This window comes from Tachysurus vachellii, chromosome 18, assembly GCF_030014155.1.
Source record: "Tachysurus vachellii isolate PV-2020 chromosome 18, HZAU_Pvac_v1, whole genome shotgun sequence".
NCBI lineage: Eukaryota > Metazoa > Chordata > Actinopteri > Siluriformes > Bagridae > Tachysurus > Tachysurus vachellii.
Genome location: NC_083477.1, coordinates 13748612 through 13771434, shown reverse-complemented (window position 1 = coordinate 13771434; position 22823 = coordinate 13748612). Strand labels below are relative to the sequence as shown.

Sequence of the window (22823 nt, the reverse complement as noted above, 5' to 3'; positions counted from 1 at the left end):
GCCTTTTAATAGTGGCAGTAGGAAGAGTTCTCTTATTTTTTCCTCATGTTCCTGAATGTTGGTTTACTTTTTGGGAAAAATAATTACATACTCAAATCTGTTGGGATTCTTTTGTGTGTGTTGTTTTATTGGTTTCATTATAGAAGTTGATGAGGACAAATGTTGTTTAGGCCCTGACCAGTAATAAAAGGGTGCACTTTCTTTTTGAAACGACTATATAACTAGTGTTCAACCAGAGTTGCACTGGGTCAATTCCAGACATTAGGTTGTAATGCTTTATTTAAAGTTTAGCATTGTACAATAGCAGCTTTTAACAATAAAAAAAAGATTTATTCATGTTCTTGGATTTTTTTCAAACTTATGGAAAATAAAAAAAATTAAATAAATTAATCCCCCCCCATGGAACTTCACAAATAATTTTGTACATATAAAGTTAAATGTGTGGCTACTGTTCCCATTTAATGCAATAAAATAGTTAGAATATGGTCTGCAATTAACGTTAAACCAGCTTTCATGTAGTCTGTGCTTGAAAGTGGCTCAAATGTGCATACATTCAATGGCAGGGGGTGGTGGGGGGTGGGGGATAATGGAATGAGAACTAATCTGACTACTTGATTCTTAGGTATGATGCTTGATCGCTATTCTTCAGGCCTTGTGTTGGTTTATATAAATGTCAGCTATTAAAATTTCCGTCTAAAATGTTTTAACAGCCGTGGATAAAATTTTAAAAATACATTTGATATTATATCAATTATGTAATGTGCTGACAAACTGTACAACATAATTTGCAACGACAACTGAAAAGCTATGGTGATAAAAATGGAAATGAATATCATAAGATGAATATTTCAGTTCCCTTTGGACACAAGTGAGGTCAGCAGCAAGATAGAAACAGGCAGGAACAGATATCTCCCCCTTGACTACACACAACCATGACACAGAGAACAGCAAGATTAAAAAAGGCACACTGGCCACGCTGACTGATGATCACCAATCAAGATATGTACAAAAATATATATTTAACAGCAAGGTCTCTGACTGAATATCACCGACGTCGCAACAGAAGGATAAGAGTACTTTAAGAGGTCGATACATACTCACCTTGTGTGTGCAAGCATCACAGTTTTCAGCTTTTACAAAAGAGTTGTTATAATAATAATAAAAAAAAATTCAGCTTCTTTTTATAATACCATAGTCCAAAGAACAGCATTGAATGCAGACTAGCCAAGCTTCACCAGGAACTAGGCAGCTCCGAAAAGAGCCATTATGTCTTTAATGGATAAGGCACTTTAAAGATGGCATGATACCTCAACATAAATAAGACAGCTCAGGCACTGCAGGCCTGGACTGTACCAATTCAGAGAGATGTGTCCATTCAGAAGAGCAAAACCTTAGACGTCTTTCTTCTACAGTGCGTTGTCTTCTTTTCTGGATGGCAGGGAGACGGCATTTTGCTCTTGCTGCACATGTTCAGTGTGTTCAGGCAGTGTTGTGGAATCTAATGGTGAGGACAAATCTGTGTCTAATGGCAGTTGTGTGGGTTCTGAATGTGTGAATGAAGACACGTTCGCTTGACTTTGCTCTGGGGGTTTGGGCTCAGGCTGTGTGTTAATGGTACGTGAAGGCAGCTCGGAGCTGTGGTAGTAGGGCAGAAATGGGCGCTCCTGGGCACACAACCGCATGGCCACGTGTGTGTGGAGCAGAAGGTGGGGAAAGCGGGATGTGAAGTAGGTGATAAAGTCATCTGGAATGGAGCCCAGTGTTTCCCGAACCTCCTCAGGTAACTCACGGTAATGGTGCTTCTGTGGAAAAATAGCGTTCCCAGACAGCGTGAGCAAATTTTGCCTAAGATGAATGTGTTCATGTAAGTAATGATAAAAGATATAGTTAGAAATAATTAAATGTTATGTGAACAAAACCATACAAAGTATTCTTGATTCTGTAAATGTTAGCCATAGAAGCATTTTTTAAACTATGAATATTTATATGCAATAAAGAAAGAAAAACTATTATTTTGCACACATGATCAATGTAAACGCAGATCACCAAAAAAAGCATGAAACGGCAGACTTGCCTTGTTTCTCATGGCACGCAGAAGATCTCGAACAGAGCCGCCTTTGTAGGAGCGAAATTTGCGGAGATCTTTTTAACGGAAAAGAATGTTACGGTAAGTTTATGCTGAAATATTTTCACAGAAATATTCTGCAAATACCAGCAGAGACAGGTCTATTAAAGACTCATTGTGCACAAACACATATGTACAATTAACACAAGCCCTGCTGTATATAAACCATACCAAGATTACAGCAGTACACAGGATTAAGAAATATAAAGCATCACATATAAAACCACACCTGTTTGTAAAGGCACCGTTATATGTTCCCTCCAGTCTCCTTTTACCACGGCCCGTCCTCCTCGTTCCAGCTGCCTCACGATTGGTCCATCCAGTGGCTCCTTCTCTATCCGGTCACTCACGTCCTAGGAGAAAGAGAACACCGCATGTCATGGATTGGTTTTACTTTCTATTAAGCCCTGTAAAATATCAGTACCTATGTCATCAGATCTTCTGTGTAAATGTGATTCTTGTCTAACAATCAGTAATCTTACAAATGCTGTATCAATCTTGCTAAATAGGGTCTTTTCCACTGTAAAGTCCTTCGATCATTTAAACGTTGTCCTTTCCCCTTTTACCAAACAGGCAGCCTGATTTACTTACATATTCCTAGAAAAATCAGAATGTGTAATGAATTTACTAAACAAAAAAAAAAGAAAACAGATCTAGTAACATAAATTACAAGAACAACTCATATTACCATTACAAATAAAAACAGAAAAGCGTAAAAAACAAAGTTATTTATACAACAGAAAGAAGACCCTTAGTTTATGTTTTTCATGTTTGTTGATTTGTAGAGGAAGCTTCTGAAGCTGATTTGTTCATGTACAGCGTTCCCGCATCGACAGGCCCAGTGCAGAATTTATTCAGAAATTCCGAAGTAACGGAACGACCCAAATCGAAGAGGAAAAGCACACCTGGCAGTTACGGCGATGCTAATTGGCTCCGAATTGAATGGCCGCTTGCAAGTGAATGATAGCAGGCACGTGTACATAACAGCTACTGCTAACTACAATATGATCATAGCGAGTCAGTTGACACGCTTCAATGCCATTCTGGTTGTGACACTGCGATTTCACGATTCAGGACATGACATGCAGGCAAGTGAAGTGCCAGCTTGAGCTAAGGAGTGCAAGGCAGGATTACAACCCTCCACCAAGATTAGTTTTCAGTGAATACTAGACACTGAAGGCTATAAAACATACTGTATGTTTTATGTCCTTAGTCCTTTTGCCTTACTAAATGCCATTTTGATACTAACTCACCCAACACTGGTACTCGGGTACTCCACCTATTAGGGAGTAAGTACCCTAAACAATACTGAGAGCAAAAGGAGGAGTACTCTACTCTACTCAGCTCCAAGCAATGAGGGTATCGTACTCATGGCTTAAAGAAAATGATCTAAACCCCTGCAATAGAGAATAGCGTTTAGTACCTGGAAGAACTGCAGCTGCTTTTCAAGGCTCCAGAAAAAGGGATGTTTGAGCACTCGTTCTGCTGACGGCCTCTTCTCAGGCTCCACACTCAGCATCTGCTCGATCAGGTTCATGGCCACAATGTCTTCTGCAAAACAACAAACTTGTCTCTTAATGCAATCTGCTTTGTTGAGTACAAGAAGTAGTAGAAGGAGGAGCACAGAATTTATCCTGATCTAGCACAATGGCTTCTTCTTTGTTTTGATGTACAAAGATAATGGATATGCACAGGGAATGATAGCCATACCATGTCTGTCTGGCTGCAGGTGGTCCAGGGAATAGACTCCCAGGAGAATGTTAGCTTGCCGCTGCAGGGACTTTCCAAACGGATGACAGCCTTGAGACACCACGTAGTAAAACACACAGCCTGCAGAAAAGATGTCCACTTTGCATGTCTGAAAGGAAGAAAAGCCACATTGGTCTTTACGTCACATGATTTATATACCCCAGATTTCTTGATTGCTTAAATCTGATTGGTCAGAACATGTTGACCAATTTTCTGTCCAGTGGCTCTGGTTACAAAGTAATATATTAATGTGCTTATTCTCTTATGATAGCAACGTACTAAGGGACCTGCAGCATAAACAGACTAAGGCAATGTATGAATATGATAACATTTTCTGTAAGAAGTTTCGTTTCCTGCCAGCTATGACAGCTTTGGTTTCCTGCTAACCTGAAAATGATGTCTTTTTCTCTGTCATGATTTTAATAAGAGAAGCTGCTCAGAAAAAAAAACAAAAAAATAAAAAAAATAAACTGTAATACTAGATAAAATTTGTCAATTGTATAGAATTTATGCTGACATCACACCAAAGAACTTTATAATAATATAACTTATAATAAAGAAAAATAAATACCACAAAGATGTGGCAACACCCCCAAATCTGAACTTCGTGAACTATATACGATGCTTTAAATAAAATCATGTCGTGTAGCTGCAAATTAACATGTACGTAAAATAATGTTGATAATCAGAAGAAAGACAAATATGTGGCTTTTTCTGGTTCTTATTCAATAAGTGGACTGTATTGTAAATAAAGCTGGCCCAGCATTGTTTAAAAGTTAAGTGAGCTATCTAAAATGATTAGTCTGGACAGGATTTAAACATTGACACCTATGAGTTTGCTAGCACTCACTGGGTTGTGCTTGGCATCTTCACTAAGCACTTCAGGTGCGATCCACCCCTCGGTGCCAGGTACACCAGACCTCCTGCTGAAACTGTGTCTGCCTGCAGCCAGCTTCTTACACAGGCCAAAGTCTGAGATCATGGCCCGGACTCGCCCGTGAGCATTCGGCATAGATACCAGGATGTTGTGTGGCTTCAGATCTCTGTGAACTACAGACAAAACAAGCGATGAATCTCAAGGAAGTAAAACCTAGACACACCTGCAAAAACAAGAAATTCAGCTCACACTTAAGGCACTTACTCGATCTGAAATTAAATCATGTTCAAACCTTATAACAAAAAAAACTGTATATAACATTGAATAAATTACACATAGCAAAGACAATCGTTCACTTTCCCCCCCTGTATGTTCACAAGTTCAGTTGGGTTACAAGTTTAACTTTATTCTATTAAATTAAATTAAATTGAGTTCATTGGTTAAAATGATATGACATGCACGTGTTATTTCTGTTTAGAACAAAATTCCATAGCACACGTGAGCAACTAGACACAGTGAACTGAGGCATACAGTGAGGAAAAACTGCAACGATTACACAAAGGGTTTTATTTATAAATACCTATGTTGAGCGAATGCAGATGTGCCAAGCCAGACATGGTTTGCTGCAGCAAGGTCACTGGTTCCAGCCCATGGCGATTAAAATCCTTCTGCTCTACATACTGCCAAGAAAACATACTGCCGTTTTTATATAATGCAAACACCTGACAAATGGCTTTTGAACCAAACCACATACTATAGTATATACTAACAACAGAGTTGATCTTAACACATCTGATCATGTAGCTTAAGGTAAAATACATCTTCATATTACATTACTGGGACAAGGGGAGATCTCTTCTAGTCTACATAATATTCCTAATTTGCATAGATAGCAAATGGGCAATACTGTCTGTCCCCTGCTGCAGTATATGTTATACATTACGTTTGCACAGACTGTAAGAGACAGGCTACTCCATCTCCACACAATCAAATAAAACAGATTTTGTCCAGAAGCTTAGTGCCACCCTCAACATTCCTTATGATTTCAGTCAGATATTTGTGTGTCCTTTAAATATAGTAAAGCAAAGCATGCTACACCTCTTGTAAAGTAGCGCTACACAGCTCGATAGCGATGTACTGGAACTGGCGGTCACGCTCGGTGCAGAAATAGCGGATAACGTTGGGATGCTCGTCTGACTCGCGCAGCAGCTGCACCTCCCGGTCGGCAAAGCTAAAACATTCTGGGAGAATTCTCTTCACTGCGACCTGCCGGTTATCAAAATGACCCCTGAAGAAAAGAAAAAAAAGCAGACGTGATTTAAGTACCAAACCCCGGACTACAGTGGGAACACTTCTGAAACATGAGAATCGGAAATAATTACCGGTACACAATGGTGCCCTCAGCACCATGGCCCAGAACATTCCTGGGATTAAAGGTGATGTTTCCAACGTGAACAATGTTGGACTCGTCCTCTGAAGAAAGTTAAGATGATTAAAGTATACAGACAGATCAGTGCTCTTTTAAATTGATTAAAGTCATGGATTTTTGTGATTTAGCGGATTTTTTTTGTCATTTTTTAATCATTGCTCACCTCCATCGTCATGCTCGGCTGCAGAACCGCCTGGTTCAGAGTGAGACAGGTTGGAATGATTGGAAGCACGTGGTGTGGCATTAGCACTGCTTTGGCCCGAGCTCTCTGCACGACCACGTTCCACCTCCAGGAAATCACCGTCAGGCAGCAGGTCGCTGGGTGGCTGGAAGAGCAGCTGCTGTCTCTGTAGGAGCTCCAACTTCTGCTCCATTTGCTTCTGGAACTGTTGATGCTGCAGCTGCTGTTGCTTATGCATGCTCTGTGTGCAGACAGGACATGTGACAATTTAATTTTTTTTTTTTAACATTTTAACCACTATACAAACGTTGGAAAGTAACCTAAATAAAAATGTTTTCTTTAAGTAGAAATGTCAAATTATGTTATAGCTCAATTCTGATCAACACATTTTTTAAAATCATTTTTGGTCGTTTCCCAGAACAGTGAAAGCTCATGTTTGTAGGATCCACTGCACAAATAGCTACATACATCCCTCAAACTAGATCTGGCAGATAGTCTTTAGCATACAGGGAAATGTTCCCTACACACCGTTCTTGTGTTATGATACAATCCACATGACACACAACTACACTAATGAATAAATAGATGTTAGAAATGTTAGGGAATGTTTTCTGGTTGGACTACACGAGTCTGCAAGAATACATGAGTGTCTAATCACACACATTTACATTTGAGAACATTCTGACTGAAAATTGCCCACATTTTACTGCCTTTTTTATTTATTTTTATTACCTTGGGGTAAGTGATGATAAAGGCTACCCAGCCAGCCAGGAGGAAAGTGCTGAAGATAATGGTGGCCATGTCTTTGAGCATGGAGTCCACAGGTGCTTCAGAGCGGGGCGAGCGCGACTGTTTCTCCTGAAGAGAATGGATAGGAGGGGGCAATGGGCTGCTATCCTCCATCCCACTTTCATTCACCTTCTGTTTCCGAGAAACCATGAATCAGTGAGTGTACAAAGAAATGCCTAGCAATTTTACTGGAAACTATTTTTATGCACATCACCGTGCAACTTTTACAATTAAAATGATTTTGTTTTCAAACTTGTAGTGCTGGCAAGTTTTTTTTTTTTTTTAAAAGATTGAGTGAGAAACCCCCACATTTCCTCACCTCCTCAATAGTTTGCTCTGTAGCAGGAGGGATAACATTGTTGTGCTGACGAGGAAAACTGTCCGGAAATTTTTCCAGAAGCTTCTTATGAGCCTCAGGTGGAGTCTCATGATGACCTACAAAAAGAAGGCAGAATATGTTTACAAAGTTGGGAATTAAAATTCATTACGAATCGAAATAAAATGTACAGCGCTAACATTTACAGTACTGTTCACATGCATCAATCGTTAGAGCCACATATTGTCCACCAGAGGGCAGAATGGCCACACTGTTCTCTACAAACACACCTCTGTGGTAAACAATCAGAAACCAATTAAATAATAATGCTAGTCACATAAACAGTGATTTTCTCACTGCAAGTCACCAGACACTTTTTCTTTGGGTTCCTACTACTGGCTTTGATAGTAAATATGCTTATCAGCGGGTGGAGTAACTAGAATTCCAAACCTGTTGTCTTTTGTAGATAAGTTTCACCAGAGTATATATGCATCATAATCATATAAGATGAAGGAGAAACAGTGTGTGCTCTTTGCCACAGATCACAAGCACTCTCCTGTCTTCACTCCACTGGTAGTCACTGCATCGATTCTCTCCGTATTTGCATAAAGTTAAACTTTGCTCTACTTTGTCACGTCACTGGACACATACACATATAGTCACCAACGGTCACTGGAGCTCATGCCACTAGAATTTGCTAGGCATCACTGAAAATTAGGCAGCGAACAGGATTTCTATCACCGAACAGGGAGTTTTGCTTCCTGGCTGTTTTGCCATATGATGCATGATGAAGCTGTTAAATGACATCAGTAATAATACAGGATACCTATAAGTAGGAGGTAGTTCCTCATGTAGTTGACACGGTTCCGCTCCTTCAAGGCCGCATTGAATTTGACACTGGTGCTGGGAGTGATGACACACCCTTGGTCCTCCTCCATATTGCCCTCCTGGCTACTAGGACCCTCCAACATTGGAAAAGTGCTACCACGTGGCTGAGGAACACAGAAGGTTACTGTTATAAGCGAGAGTGTTTGTACACAGTACGCTCTCTCTCTCTTCTCAGTGCTGAAAAACATAACCATCTGGACCTTCATTTTCTTTAACTAGAGTGGCAATGAAGCAATTCTACACTATGTAAATAAGAGTTTTAGTCACTGAAGCATGTTCTCTATATAGAAAGCATCCTGATCAGAATAGTTCTGCAATTAGTCAATTTCTCATTTAAGACAACTATCTAACAGGGCTGCAACAAGTAATAAACATGATCAAACAAACAAAAATCAATAAAAAATAGTTGTCAAGCACTTCTCTAGATTAGCTGAACTGCGGTAGCATGCGGTGCCACTTCAAAAAAAACACGTGATTTAAATGGACAGAGAAAAGCAAAAAAAACAGTACAGTCTTTTCTACAGGAAGGAAACCATTTATTGAACATTAGCCTACTGGACTAATGATATTATTTGTTGTCCAGTGACGTTTCCATGCTCGCACCATCCATACTAACTTGTATCTAGCTGGTCCAACTATAATGGAATTAAAATAAAAATTCAGTTAGATTTTTTTCATGCCAAAACCTTATGCTGCAATCAAAACATGGACTTGTGCTGAGGCAGGTAGAGGTCTATGTGGTCTGGAGCCAAACTACTGACCCAGTGTAGTGAGGACACAGTCACGCTGACCCTCTGAGATAAGCAGTCACATGTGAACAAGCAAAATATTCACGCCTCTAATTTACTATTCGAAGTTTAGACCTGAACACCGGCCTACCAAACATTAACCTGGTGGAAAAATCCTGATACATTTTACTCACCACAACAGTAACTCCATCATGCACCAGAGAGGGAGATGCATAGAGGCTTGTTGAGTATCTTCCCACATAGAGAGTGGACCTGTTTTAAAAAAATATATGATTTAGATTCCAGGATTCTTACCAAACCGTGGGCTTTGAACTGTCTATCCAATTATTTTTTAACATGTTATAAGTATGCAGTGAACACATAAAATAAATCAGAGTGTAAAAATTTTGTGGGATTTCATGCTAACATGAGCAGCATGTAATGCGGATGTTGCCACATCCATGGTGTCGGAGCGTTAACCACATCAGTATTGAGCAAGTTACATGCTCTTCCAACTATCAAAAGATTCAAGATGGGACCTGTAGCACACTCATCGTTCGTTCAATGCTGTGTCGAAATGCCTTGAGGATTAAACCACACATCCAGTCAGCTTCACTATTTCCAAAATACCCAGATTACTAAAGTCTTTCAAGGACATTTCACAGACAGAGGCCTTTAGATTCTCTTATGCCAGTTGTTCCAATCAAATCGATTTTATATTAATGTACGTTATTGTTTCAGAGAGACGTGTATGGTGAAAACACTACAAAATCTCTGATTAATTCTTTTTAATGGGATCAATGTAATAACAGCATGTTCTTAACCATTTGTTATTAGTCTGGATTATATAAAGTTTTCTCTGTGAAGACAAATGGAGCCACCAGGTTTTCTGCTTTTTGGCATCGGGTTCATAAAGATAGTAAAGACACTAGTAAATACATGTTAGCGGGAATTTTATGAATGATCCAGGATGTGGATTATGTTATACATGATAAAATGTATAATTTGTTGTTTATCATTTAATTCAGAACATAAATGCTGGCAAAAACACTTGGAGATGTGCTGTTCTTGTTAAATAATCAGCTTGGTGGTAGTAATGCAGAACACCAAGCCATCATTTATTAACCATAACAGCAGATCCCCAAAGTGTTACTCCTTACTATTGCAATAAAAAAAGTCTTTAAAACAATCCTAATCCCCATACCACAAAGGAAACCAGCCAGAAATAAGATCACCAGTGAACAGTACTAAATAGCTGGGTTTTTTTTTAAAGGAAATTGTAGGTGCTTTTCACTGAAATCAGGAAACAGGAAAAAAGAAACTTCAAATGAATTGATTATAAGCAAGAATCGAAGAATAAGACTAAATGTCAAACAGCTTACATGAGTTTGTCCTCGAGCTTCCTCTCTTGAGGGAAAGGATATTTCCACTGCGTGATACGTCCCACCTGGCCCGAGGTGAAGGTGAGGTAACGCAGTGTCTCCACGGCTACGTTGGTGTGTGGCACCTTGCGCAGGCCCTCGCGCTGCCACATGTATACAGCCACCACGGGAGAGTCATAGTTCTGCACCCACTGCACTGCCCCCGTCTCGCTGTCCACGGTCACCACCAGGCCATCGCCATTCGAAACAAAGTGGGCCATCTCTGTAGATATGTTACAATATGTTCAAATAACTTGGAGTTTCTTTATTGTATTATGCTTCAACAAGGTTACAAAATTTCCCAAATTTTTAAAAATACATCATTCCGTATAATAAATTTACAATAGAAATAAACATAAATAAACCAAAGCGCTGCATGCATTTTGCCAGTTCTTTTTGTTCTCTGTTAAACTGGCCTACAATTTTAAACAACTCCAGTTACACAGGTTTTTTGTGCAAGCATGTACAATATTTACAAATTTACTAACATCAGGCTTATAAGGCTTGATTTGTCACTGACTGTATAGACAGGAAATGCAGCTCTGTGGTAAGGGCCAAACATTTCCACAGAACTAAGGAGATTAATTAGCATAAAAAGATGGGTGTTTACATAAAGATACTAATAAAAAGACAATGAAAATGTTGGTCAAGTTTGTTTTAACAGATGAGAAGGATAGTGGATCAATAAACTCCTCCTATTCGGTATTAAGTTGGGTAAGATCTGAATCTGGACAGCATACTGGAGCATGAACTGCTCGGTGGAATAATTAAAACCTTTATTATATGTCCAGGATTGCAGAACTAAGCATGTGGTCTTAAAGTGTTGGTAAATATTTTTGTACACAATGTGGATTATGTTCAGATAATAAATCAATCACTTTAAATTATAAATCAATCATTTAAACAATAATAACTTATTTTTATAGAATTTTAGCCTTTAATATTTATGTCTAACAATAAATATTATTATATTCAACATTTTAAACAGCGTGAAAATTTGGTTTCTAAAAATGTAGAAAAATATATTGTGATAAGTGTGTGATCATTTGCTGGCTGTGAAACGGCAAAGGCGGCACAGAGATAGAGCAGGTAATAAAGAGTGTGTCTTGGCTGTGCGTGTTTTACGGCAGCCTGTTTCTGTGCTTTTTCCCCTCCTCTGTAGGCTGCCAGATGCCAGAGAGAGACCCAGCTGACTGGTCCTGCCCAGACTAAGGCTGAAAGTCAACAGCAGGACTCTGTGATTGATTTTGTTTCGCTCTGTATCTTGTGTGCTACGAGAGGACTAGCTGTGTATGCTCTTCCCTTCCTCTGCCGTCTGCATCCTCATTCCCCTCCCCATCCACCAGGGTTATCATCAAACCAGGAAGTGTAAAGAAAAGCATATCTTTTGCTTTATATGATATTTTTAAATAGGACCATTAAAGCGAATTAGAAGAACCTAATTCATATACATGCCAAACTGAATTGTAACACAGAAGGCAAAATTAAGTGACTCACTGTATATGGTGTCATCGTCTGGAAGGGTGGATGCATAATCAGAATATGTCGCATTCCACCGCAGCTCTCGGCTCTTGGTGTCGTACATGGTGATGGTGTACTCTAAAATAGAAGTTAATAAATAAATGAATCAATCCAGTCACTGCATACATTCAGTCACAAAATACATAAGATCGGATATTCTACATTAGATTCGGCTCTGAAATGCGGTGCTGTGTAATGGTGTGACAGTCATTCAATTGAATCCAATTGATTTGTGTAGCGCTTTTAACAACTGACATTGTCTCAAAAGCAGATGGATGGAATGGATACACTATCTCTGTACTGCAAAGCCTTCTGTTATGTGCTGGTTATTAAGGTCTCATTTTACAGCCTGGCTCTTGGACAAGCTGATAATCTCTCTTGTAACTACGTTCATACAACAGGTGCAGATACTCTAAAGATCTTAACTCCCCCAACACCTAAACTTGCTTGAGTGAATAATCTCACCTGGATCTTGTAGATATGTATGCTACAACTGTTGCTGTAATCATTAAGACAAAAGTGCTTATACAAAACATCCAGAAAACATCTGTTCAGCTGTAGTGATTTCCACTCATCTATAATGATTTATAATTGCACTATCCAAGGTTACCCAGAGGAGAATAAATGGCTGATAACAGATGGAGGTTTCTTCCTCTTGTAGCCTCAGGTTTCTCATTCTGATTACTGTAAAGCTGCTCGGGAACATCAGTTTTTGAAACCTGAAATTAATTGACAAATTGTGTGACAAGACACATGACCCTGATCTCACCTGTGCGCCCGAGGTAAAGCAGAGAGGACGAGGCACACAAGGTCTCGGCAAAAGAGGAGGTGAGAGTCTGCTGTTTTTCTCCTGTCAGCAGATCTACCACATACCACACGTCCTGTTTCTTACCTGGAAGAACAGAAACACGCACGTGTGAGGACATGATGTTCAGCTACGCCCACAGTACTAGCTACAAAGCGCTCATCTATAAACCTATAAACCTTTGGGATTGCTTGGAGAGCAAGATGTAGCAAAATGGCAGTCAACTCGAGTAACATGGTCCGTCAGCTTAATACAACAGGCACTGCTACATGCGTGCTACTTATCTATTCAGTCATTTTCAAGTTTAACTGCTTTTCACAGCTGCTTGCCCACTCAAAGTTAAAATAAAATTGAAATGCAGAAATACGTTATACAGCATTACCTCATGACCTTATTTCTCCCTTGTTAAAGAGTGGGTGATTTTAGCACGTAATGTGCATGCATTATCCATCACAGACCCAACTCCAAAAATAACCTTTATCTTGGTAATATGTTCTCATCTGTGAAATGGAACAAATGAGGCAATGCAGACAAACCATGTGTATATATCAGAATGATAGTGAGGAGTGAAGGGAGTAGGCTTCATGGAGTTGACTTAGTGAAGGTGTTTGTGCAAAGACTTAAACCACAGTCTATGCGAATCTACCATTAACCATTAGAGAATTCATAGTGTTGGTTGGGCGGTGGCTTAATCTGCTGAACACTACACCAACGTGGGTGGTTAATGGTATACAAGATGATGTATCCCAAAGAAGCCCACTGTGTTTTGTATATTTTTATCTTTCTCAGAGACGAGCACAATGAGGGGTGGGAAGTGATTTGTCTAGTCTACGGTGAAGAGATTATGATTAAGGACAGTTAAGACCGCTTAGAACTCGCCTGTCTTTCTGCTATGATTAATGGCTGTTTATTTTAACCACGGGTGTGTGTGGAACAAACGAATATGTCTGAAGGCATTGAGGATTTGTTTGGAGACACAGTATGCAGGTTAAATAGGATAATGTTGGGGACAGGAGTGGGGAAAACAAGAGAGCGGTACATGGTCAAAAAGGGATAAACACAAATGCAGTGGTTTTACAGCTGGGGGAAAACCCACTGCCACAAGCAAAAAAAAAACAAAAACAAAAAAAAACAAAAAAAAACTGGTAAATGCTCTGACCACAAGCATGGTATTTCTGCTTGTCCCCAAATAATGATAGCCTTGGGCTACATGCAGCAACAGGGGATTTTACTGAACATATTTTATCGATAAAACACTGTAGGAATTTCAGTTAGTGGCACAAAATGTGATACACCAGTCCAGTCATTTTCATTTTGAAACCAAAAGTGTTCGTCTCACCCATGTACAGGATTCCATCAGAACTTCGGCAAGGGGAAGCCTGGACCAGCTCAGGAATGGTAAAGGGAAGTTTCTGTAATGACAAGGAATGATGTCACAAACTAAATTCATGCAAAACTTTGCCCAATGACATGGTTTCTGGAGCCTACCTGTATCTTCCATTTAAAACCAAATGAGCATCACAGTTTCATTACAGCATATGAAACTACATAAGCAAAACCTGAACTTCCTAAAAGCCCCTAAAACTTAACGCAACATTTTGTGAATACAGATGTAAGCTTTCCTCAGAAAAAGGAAGCAGTGTTTTTCTGAGAATGCTCGCTCTCCTTTGCTCACCGTCAGTCCCTCGTTGTTCTTCCCTCCTAGTGAGTACAGGCTTCCATCATTAGGGTCAGGCAGAAACGCAGGTCTGCAAAGAAGAAAAAAAAAAAAGATGATCTGCAAAAATGATTGTACATGATATTGCACCCAGGAAGACTTGCGCTAACTCAGCAACTTCCTTTAGCAGAGTTCCTGTATTTGTACTTGAACAAAAATACAAACAGAGCAGAGGAGTACTTACTCAGCCACATGAGTTGGGACCTGAAGAACAGGATCTGCATGGGGAAAGGACAAAGCTGTTTGTCAGTTATGTGTAAACTGGCCAATCGTGGTGGCAGTTAAGTTAGTTGGTATTGGACACTTTACTCTGCTGAGCGCCGACACTGACACTACAGTTGTTCTTTTAATCAGAATCAGAACCTTGCTATTTATCAACTCTACAGGGACCAGAGAAATTTTAGAAAGACAGACAAATAGAAAGATCATCAACCTAAACCTATATATTTTTGAATGCTAACAGAATCTTGAAATGTGACTGGGAATTACCTAAAGAAAATGTACAACATCTACATTAAACCAGTACAACTAACTGAGTGAGGAAGGGTACACATGATAATGACACGTGTACACACTGCTACAACTGCACAAACACTGGCTGGTGATAATGCAAACACACAACGTCCTGCTTACGATCACGCCCTCCCTGCATGTCTGGGGGTTCCGGTATTATTATTATAGCCTCCTGCTCCTTTAACCTGCTCAGCTAGTGCATCTAGTTTCAGCAACTGTTCCACACCACATTACTAAAAAAAGTCATGCATGCTAGCTGGCGCTGTTGGCCATAGGAACAATTTTAATGCATGATAAATGTGGATATGGAGTGTGTTTTCAGAGCGAAAGGAAGTGGGCACGAGGAGCGTTCACTGCCTGACCTTGATGGCAGCATGCTGTTTGCGTCCTACTGCCTGGGTTAATGATTACAGGTGAACATGTGCGAGAGGAGAACGTGATGGTAGCGCTGAGGCAATGAGCTTTGGGAAAATTCACTGCTGCAGTAAATGCACTAAAACTAAAAAAAATAAATGCTGCTCTTAGCTGAAAGTGCTCACCTATGTCTTTTCAACCCAGATAAAACACATACATAATACATGTAACATAAGCAGCTGTATTTCAGGAGCAAAAGCATCTCTATTGGCTTCTGGTTTTTGGTTAAGACGGAGGATCAAAGACCTTCTCCTTTAACAGCCTAATAGCTATCACCAAAAAAACAAACAAAAAAAAAAAGCAAGAAAAAAACAAAAAAAAAATTCTTTTATTTTTTAATTAAATCGAACAAGGAGTCAAAGCTCTCTCTTAATAAAGCAGGAGATTACATCTGAATTATTGATGCAAAAGTTAAACTGAACAAAAATAATGCAGTGGAAGACTGAGAATAGGGAAGACTTTGCATTTTAGCAGCTTATTCGTTTGCTTGTAAGTTCCTGATACACATTTACCCTGTGTGCTCATTGTGCTATGTGCTAGCCTTTTTACACATACAGCAGCTATATTCAAATTGAGTTTTATGTCAAACTTGATTTAAAAAAAAAAAAAAAAAAAACAAACACAGAGGACCTGTCATTTCATCACACTACGAATAATCAATCCAGGCTCACAATAAAATCTCACAACGAATGAACCGCTCATGTGCCATTAATAACATGTGATAAAATGATTCATATTTTTTAGGTTTCTTCAATATTGGTACTAACAAGTGTATCTGAATAATATTAACCATATGACTAGCTTAGGCCAATCAAATTTGTATTATTTTCCTAATGCTGTATCTTTATGACAAAAACAGTACAAACAAATTACTATCATCTTTATTTAATTGAATTACTATAATCTATTTCAAGCCTTCACAGAAACATCTCTCACATATCCAAGGGATGAAAACAATTAGCTCGAGTGGCTTCATGATGCATTTTCTGGGAACGTGCCGTTATCTGTTTCTCCTGGAACAGTCGGCATTCAGAGTACACATTACATTTCTTGAACAAACATTTTTTTCAGTGTGTTGTACAAATCTTGACAAAGCTGCCAGTACTGAGAGAGAAACAGAGGGGAACAAAGCCAAAAATCAATCTCTAATAGGAACTGTATTCGGAAGTCAAAAACTATTTGTTTTTTATCTTAAGATATTTGACTAATCAGTCTACAAGGTTTAGTCATTTGCACCCCTGATCTAAACAGTTAGGAAGCTTACTAGTTGACAAAATATAAACCACTGTGAAAACCCGCCTCCTTTGTCAAATGCCTACACATGTGCTCCAGGCAATGCAAACTGGTGCAGGTTATTAATGCAGAGAGCAGGAAAAGCATAAAAGCGTTCGTTCTTATTGGTCAGGGTGTGCTTACCTTCCTTAAGTGTCCACTTGATAGAGCCTGAGCGCTTGCTGACGGCATGCAGGTTTCCATCCAGAGTGGAAACGAAGAGTAAACTCTCCGGCAGGGAGACGCTGCTGCGACTGCAGTGGCCCTGCACAACAGAGAACGGAAAAAGATGCCTTTATTTGTTAAACAAGTGTGTGGAAATGTAGCGGATGTTGCTTTGGTTGAATTCAGGCAAAAGAAAAAAAGAAATCTGGTTACTCTAAAGGCCAAAACTTCCCCACGAATTTCAGAAATCTTAAATATGTATCGCAAAAAAAAAAAAAATTATAATAATAATTCGTTTTCCAACAAAGGCCATGTTGAGAAAGGAAGCAATCGCTGATGGGGAAGTGTGTAAAAGCGCCTTGACCACGTTGTCATGCCACAATGAAATAGACGTTAAAAAAAAAAAAAAAAAAAAAGTTTACACAATTCAGCATGTATTCAGCATGCCAGCTGCCAAAGGTTTTTTTCTCTATATTTAACTTTCAGGAGTCAGCTGTTTTAAAATTGCTGTAGTAAATGAATCTGCAAAGGATTTTGAATTACAATAGTCAGATGGAGCCGTGCAGAACCCTGGGGCCAGCAGAGAGTGAAACAACAGACTGAAGCTATACGAGATATGTTCGAGTAAGAAGTTTCTTCTTCAAGATAATGAAACAAATGTTAGCATGCGAAAGTTTCTCAGCCTCTATTCAATAACACAGCAGGTTATTCTCTATGGAAGAGCTTTAACACGGGGAAATAACTGGACACAATAGACTAGACTGACAGTTTTAGCCCTGCACCAAACTCGCGGTGTGGTGACTTGAGATGAATTTTAGTGGTTGTTAACAACAACGTAGCAACAGTTCAGATTAAAGTATTAACATGAAAGAGGAAAAAAAAAAGATTATGAAATCAGTTTGAAGAGCTTTTGTAGCCCATGTGCTGTGTGGGCTGAGTAGCTTTCAGGTCCATGTGGAGGTCAAGCCTTCCAAATGGCCTCACTCGCTCATAGGGTAAACTGTACATGGACAGACGTGAAGACATGAGGGACTACATTTGGAATATCTGGACATCGGTTACATAAAAAAAGCATGAGAGAGAAAGAGATGAAAGGATGAAGAGGAAAACAGTGAACAGTTTTTATCCAATCAAGGACAAGGTTGGAAAATGAATTTGACAAGAAAGGATAATAATAATAATAATAATAATAATAATAATAAAATAAACGAAAGAAAAGAAAAAAACAACAAGGAAAAAAAGGTCTGTACTTTTTAGGTATCAGGCAGCTTTTAACAGGTCAGGTTTGGGCCAGACAAAGCAAGTTGGGTACATATTAATCGCATGTGTTAACTGATACGCATGATTCCTTCTGTGTTTTTGGCACCAAGGCTCAACAGAAGGGTGGAGTGGCACAACTGAACAATGTTCCCAGTTCCCCATATCTGCTTCCTGATATCTGCCTGCAATTGCCCTCGGACTTACATGTGAAGTAGAGGTGGGGGTTTGTGATGGAAACGCTGCAGGTAAGAAGACTACAGCTGTGATCTAATTCTCTTTCACAGAGAAAGAAACTAGAATCCGAAGCTGACTCGTCCTCAATCAGCCTTTAAGAAGCATTTCGATGAAAACTGGAAAAAACTAAAAAATATGGTGAGCTGCCTTGTGTTTAACCATGCACGTTCTTGAAGCTGTATGCAAAAGGCACCAGGGAGCAGTCACGTGTCCAGACTAACGCTGTGAGAAGCGCCAGGAACAACTGTACTCTTGATATGGACCACACCAAACATGTGCAGTGTGAAAAAGCACCTAAGAGAAGCCACAGAGTTTCTGGTCTGGTATATGATCAACAATAAAAAGTACTATTTATGAGTCAACGGATCGAGTTCCTCTTTGAACCTGGAACAACAGCAAACAACTGTCTCTCTGGCTCAGTGTTGCTACTTCATAAGCATGCTGTAGCTTATTTATTAAGAATGACATACAGTATTATACTTGGGTTATAGTTCTATTTAATTCTGTAAAACACCTGCAAAAGACTCTCCTTCCAGTCATTCCTTCAACACACTCTTTTTCCTCTCTTTAAGTTAATAAAACAAATATGCTGCATGTCCTGCTGCCAAGACATGACTAACTGTAATAAAGCACAGACACTCCAGACTCTTTCCAAAAATGCCAAATAAACATCTCCTCACAGAAAACCTCAACGTTTCAATAATTGCATGAATTTTTAAATCAGAGTATTTGGAGCGTCTGTCCTACAGTTCCCTTTGGAAACCTTAACGTACTACAAAAAACAGGTTAATCCTAGCCTGTAATCTTGCAGGTGGAACTCCTGACTAATCAGATTCAGGAGTTCATCAACACTGTGGTATAAATATATAATATACAAACATGTTCAAAACAGTCAGCTCATTCACGTGTGGCGATATTTTAGCTGGTGATAGAAGACGACATGCTTTGTCCAACTTCTCTACATTTGGTATCACACACACCTGCAAACTCTGCCATGCTGCCTGCCTCACGCTGACGCTAAGACACCATGCAGAGAGATCATAACTCATTCACTCCTTCCCTACTGAAAAAGAGAAATTCTCACTTTCTGAAAGACAGAGAAGCACCTGCGGGTCCCGCGGCTCACAATGACATCAGCTGACTGCAACTGCATGTGTTCAGTTCTGTACAATTCAAATTAAAAAACACTGAAAGCCTTGATATCCACCCCGTGAAGTGTTTTTTTCCCCTCGACATGACACACTGGACAGCATGGAACACTGACAGATTTTCATACAATACTGAAACAGGCTCTTGACACGGTGCACACACCCACTAATTTAGCACAATGCTCAGGTGCTGGAGGCTTTATGGAACTTGTAATTAACAATCCCTGCCCCAATATTTAGGACTTTTTAAAGATTCTCAGTAAGATGTCTGACTGATCCACAGGGATTTGAGCACAACACCATGCTCAAGTGCAGGTCCTGATACCTTGTCAGCTTAAGAAAAGTCCAAAAATGGGAAGTGAAAAATGGTGTGAAAAAATGGTCAAATGTGAAGCCTACAAACCATCAGATATCAAAGTTCATCTTTCAAATCAGTTATGGTCTCTGTATGCAAGAAACTATGCATACTTTAGTAATAGATTGAAATGATCATTTCAGTAACATTTTGACACAACAACATTCTGATGAACTTGCAAACTGTGTCTTTGTGATCAAACCTTAAGATAATCACTGAGACTTGGAACTGTAACAGTGATCAGATTAAACAGACGGAATGGAAATGAGAGCAAAAAAGTGAGAATTATATAAATATATACTTATATTTATATATATATAAAACGTTGCAAGCCTTTAATACTACCAGACTCCGTTTCCCTGCAATAAGACTGGCAAAGAGGCCTCAGAAGCCTGTTTAGAGAACACCGGCCATGTGCTCGCGGGTAGGAGCAAGACGAGTCATTTCTTATGCAAAGCCATGTGCTGAGCTGTTCCACACAACAAAATCACATATTCAGAGGAACCTGGAGCGGTCAGTTTTTCCACCACTAGTAAAAGACAAGCTACATAAATTCTCCTCCATTAATGTTTGTGACCCTAGTTTTGGCACATCAAGCTTCCAGTGTGTAAAAAAACAACAACATCTATATCTATTTTGTGTGTGTATGATGACTTATGGCAATTTTGAGACAAGATTATTCACTTGTCATGGTGAAATAAAGGCAAACGTAAAGGCAACCTTCATTTTCTCTACAAAATTCTTACACAAGCTTTAAGCACTAAAAAAGCAAGACAGGGCAAAATGATGCAATGAGCTTTATATCTTTCTTTAAGATTTATAATGTATTTTTCAACCTTCTTAGAGAAAGTGAACGTTTAAGAGTAAGTGAACATCAAGACACAAACCAGTCAGCACTCTTTCTCTGTTTGTGTAAGTCCACAAGTGTGTCCATGCTCATTTCACTGCCTGTTTTTTGACCTGAGTTTTTTTTTTTGGGGGGTTTTGTTGCAATTATTTATTTCTTATTTCTTCTGATAACTTGTATCACCGTCATCTCAAGTAACAACCACAACCTAGTTACAAAGTGTTGTTGTACGGTGTCAGGAAACCACAAGCCACCAGAACAACTTCGCATGAGCTTCACTGCATCTTGTGAGGGAGTCCAAAAACAAAATTTGCTCGATTGACGCTTTGACGATGAGACTCTGACACATCAGTCCAATAGTCCTGGTGGGCTGAGATCTTTTGAAGCGCCTAGTATGAGGTTTACATCAACCCCATAATCAAAATGTTCAGTGAGCTCTCATGCCCTTTGGAGTGGGGAAGCAGGAAGTGTGTTTGTGTGTGTGTAGGTCATCCTGGAAGAGGCTACTTGCATAGGATAAAGGTGAGAAGACCCTGATATTGATTTGCAATGTCCCTTCCCTCTAAGAATATAAGTGGCTCCAAAAACCATGCCTGCAAAATAAATAAATCTCCAGAGGGTTTAGGAGAAGACAGAGAGAAAAGAAACGAAAAACAAATATACTGGGACTGGATTTGACTAAGTGATGTTCTCTAAAAGTCAACTGAAAATGCAAAATGTTGTAGAGTCTAATACACATAAACCCAAGGATTAGAGAAGAACTTAATGCCAAATCTCTTTTTATTTCTTACTCACCAAATGTGACCTTTTGAATTAGGAACAGCCAAAAGCTATGTTCTCTAAACAATATCGATCACCCACCTTACACTAGAATGACTACACAACATAAATAGCATCGAGACACAACACAAAAATGAGATTTTTCCCACTAATAACTATTTACAGATGTTGTTCCTTAATTGCTGATAAGGTGAATTAATTATCTTAGATTGACAATGATCAGAAAAGAGCTGGTCGTCTTAATGGGCTGATTAACTGCATGACAAATGGTGGAAAATGATTCAATTACATACAACAGTTAGTTAAACGTCTGTATTGTTCAACGCCCAGAGAGAACTAGATTATATTTGTTATTTATCTCATGCACTTAGTAGAATATTTTATTTGTTGTAGCTTTCCCTGAAATGTGACATCAAGTGCGAGCTGTAGGTTTTAACCCATGACCAAAACGCCATTGTTGTGGATCTAGTGATCGTTAGCTGTTAAACAAGTTTTCCAGCTAACGTATAAAAACGCCATCATACACAGTGAGACTTAATAACGTCTCACACGAAGCCTTTTCACATTCAAACCTTTAAACGGTGATGAGATTAATATTAGCAACGACTGCAGATGTTTAGCTCCTACTTACGTTCACACACACGCGAAGCTAACAACAAGGCTTTCTTTCTCCTTTTCTCCTCCTTTTGGATAATGACCCAAATCTTCGAAAAAGTGTCAATAAAATAAATAAACGGTTTATAATCTTTCTAATTCAGCACAAATGACTGAGAATAACGGCTGTGTTTACTAACCACGGCTACATCCACAAACACACACTAACTTTCTCTTACTAAGTAGTAAACATGTGCTAGCATAATGATTAGCATACAACTCAGTACACTAGAATGTAGAGCTGAAAACACACACATTAAATATATATATATATATATATATATATATATATATATATATATATATATATATATATATAAATATAAATCATACATTGATGTTGTCTCCAGGCTACTTACCTCTAACAGCAGGGTAGTAAACAGAGCTGTATAAATGCACCACACAAGGGCCCTGCTACAAACACCCCAGCCCATCTTCCACAACAAATAACACCAGTTCACATATAACAAACTCAACACTTAAATACGGGCACTAATATATTTTCCGTAGATTAATTCGAAGCTAACTATAAAGGCGAAATATCCACCGTGTCCATGCCGCTCGATTTACTCCTCGCCAGCTGTGACTACTAATTCTGAAACATTTTCCTGACAGTGCGCATGCGTACAAAAGTT

The 22823-nt window shown here is 39.1% G+C and overlaps 1 protein-coding gene across 1 annotated transcript; it reads right to left on the bottom strand.

The window, feature by feature from the left end:
- Nucleotides 1–261: 261 nt before the first annotated feature.
- LOC132860721 (serine/threonine-protein kinase/endoribonuclease IRE1-like) lies at nt 262–22772 on the bottom strand. The gene is made up of 22 exons (XM_060892024.1): nt 22548–22772; nt 16890–17010; nt 14731–14764; nt 14505–14577; nt 14169–14241; nt 12794–12916; nt 12001–12102; nt 10465–10726; nt 9277–9355; nt 8293–8458; nt 7470–7585; nt 7094–7282; nt 6344–6602; nt 6134–6224; nt 5850–6039; nt 5332–5431; nt 4725–4924; nt 3836–3983; nt 3549–3676; nt 2355–2478; nt 2075–2142; nt 262–1802 (listed from the first exon to the last, which is right to left on the bottom strand). Exons 1-22 carry the CDS (start codon nt 22620–22622, stop codon nt 1407–1409), a joined length of 3117 nt encoding a protein of 1038 aa, XP_060748007.1. The 5' UTR covers nt 22623–22772; the 3' UTR covers nt 262–1406.
- Nucleotides 22773–22823: the final 51 nt, after the last annotated feature.

Excerpts from the sequence above, each read along its gene's own strand:
- LOC132860721 (XM_060892024.1), bottom strand. The coding sequence starts at position 22,622 with ATGGGCTGGGGTGTTTGTAGCAGGGCCCTTGTGTGGTGCATTTATACA. Across the intron at positions 12,917-14,168 it reads TGATGGAATCCTGTACATGG|GTAAGAAACAGGACGTGTGG; the intron begins GTGAGACGAACA and ends CTGTTCTTCCAG. Across the intron at positions 2,479-3,548 it reads AGCAGCTGCAGTTCTTCCAG|GACGTGAGTGACCGGATAGA; the intron begins GTACTAAACGCT and ends TCTTTCTCCTAG.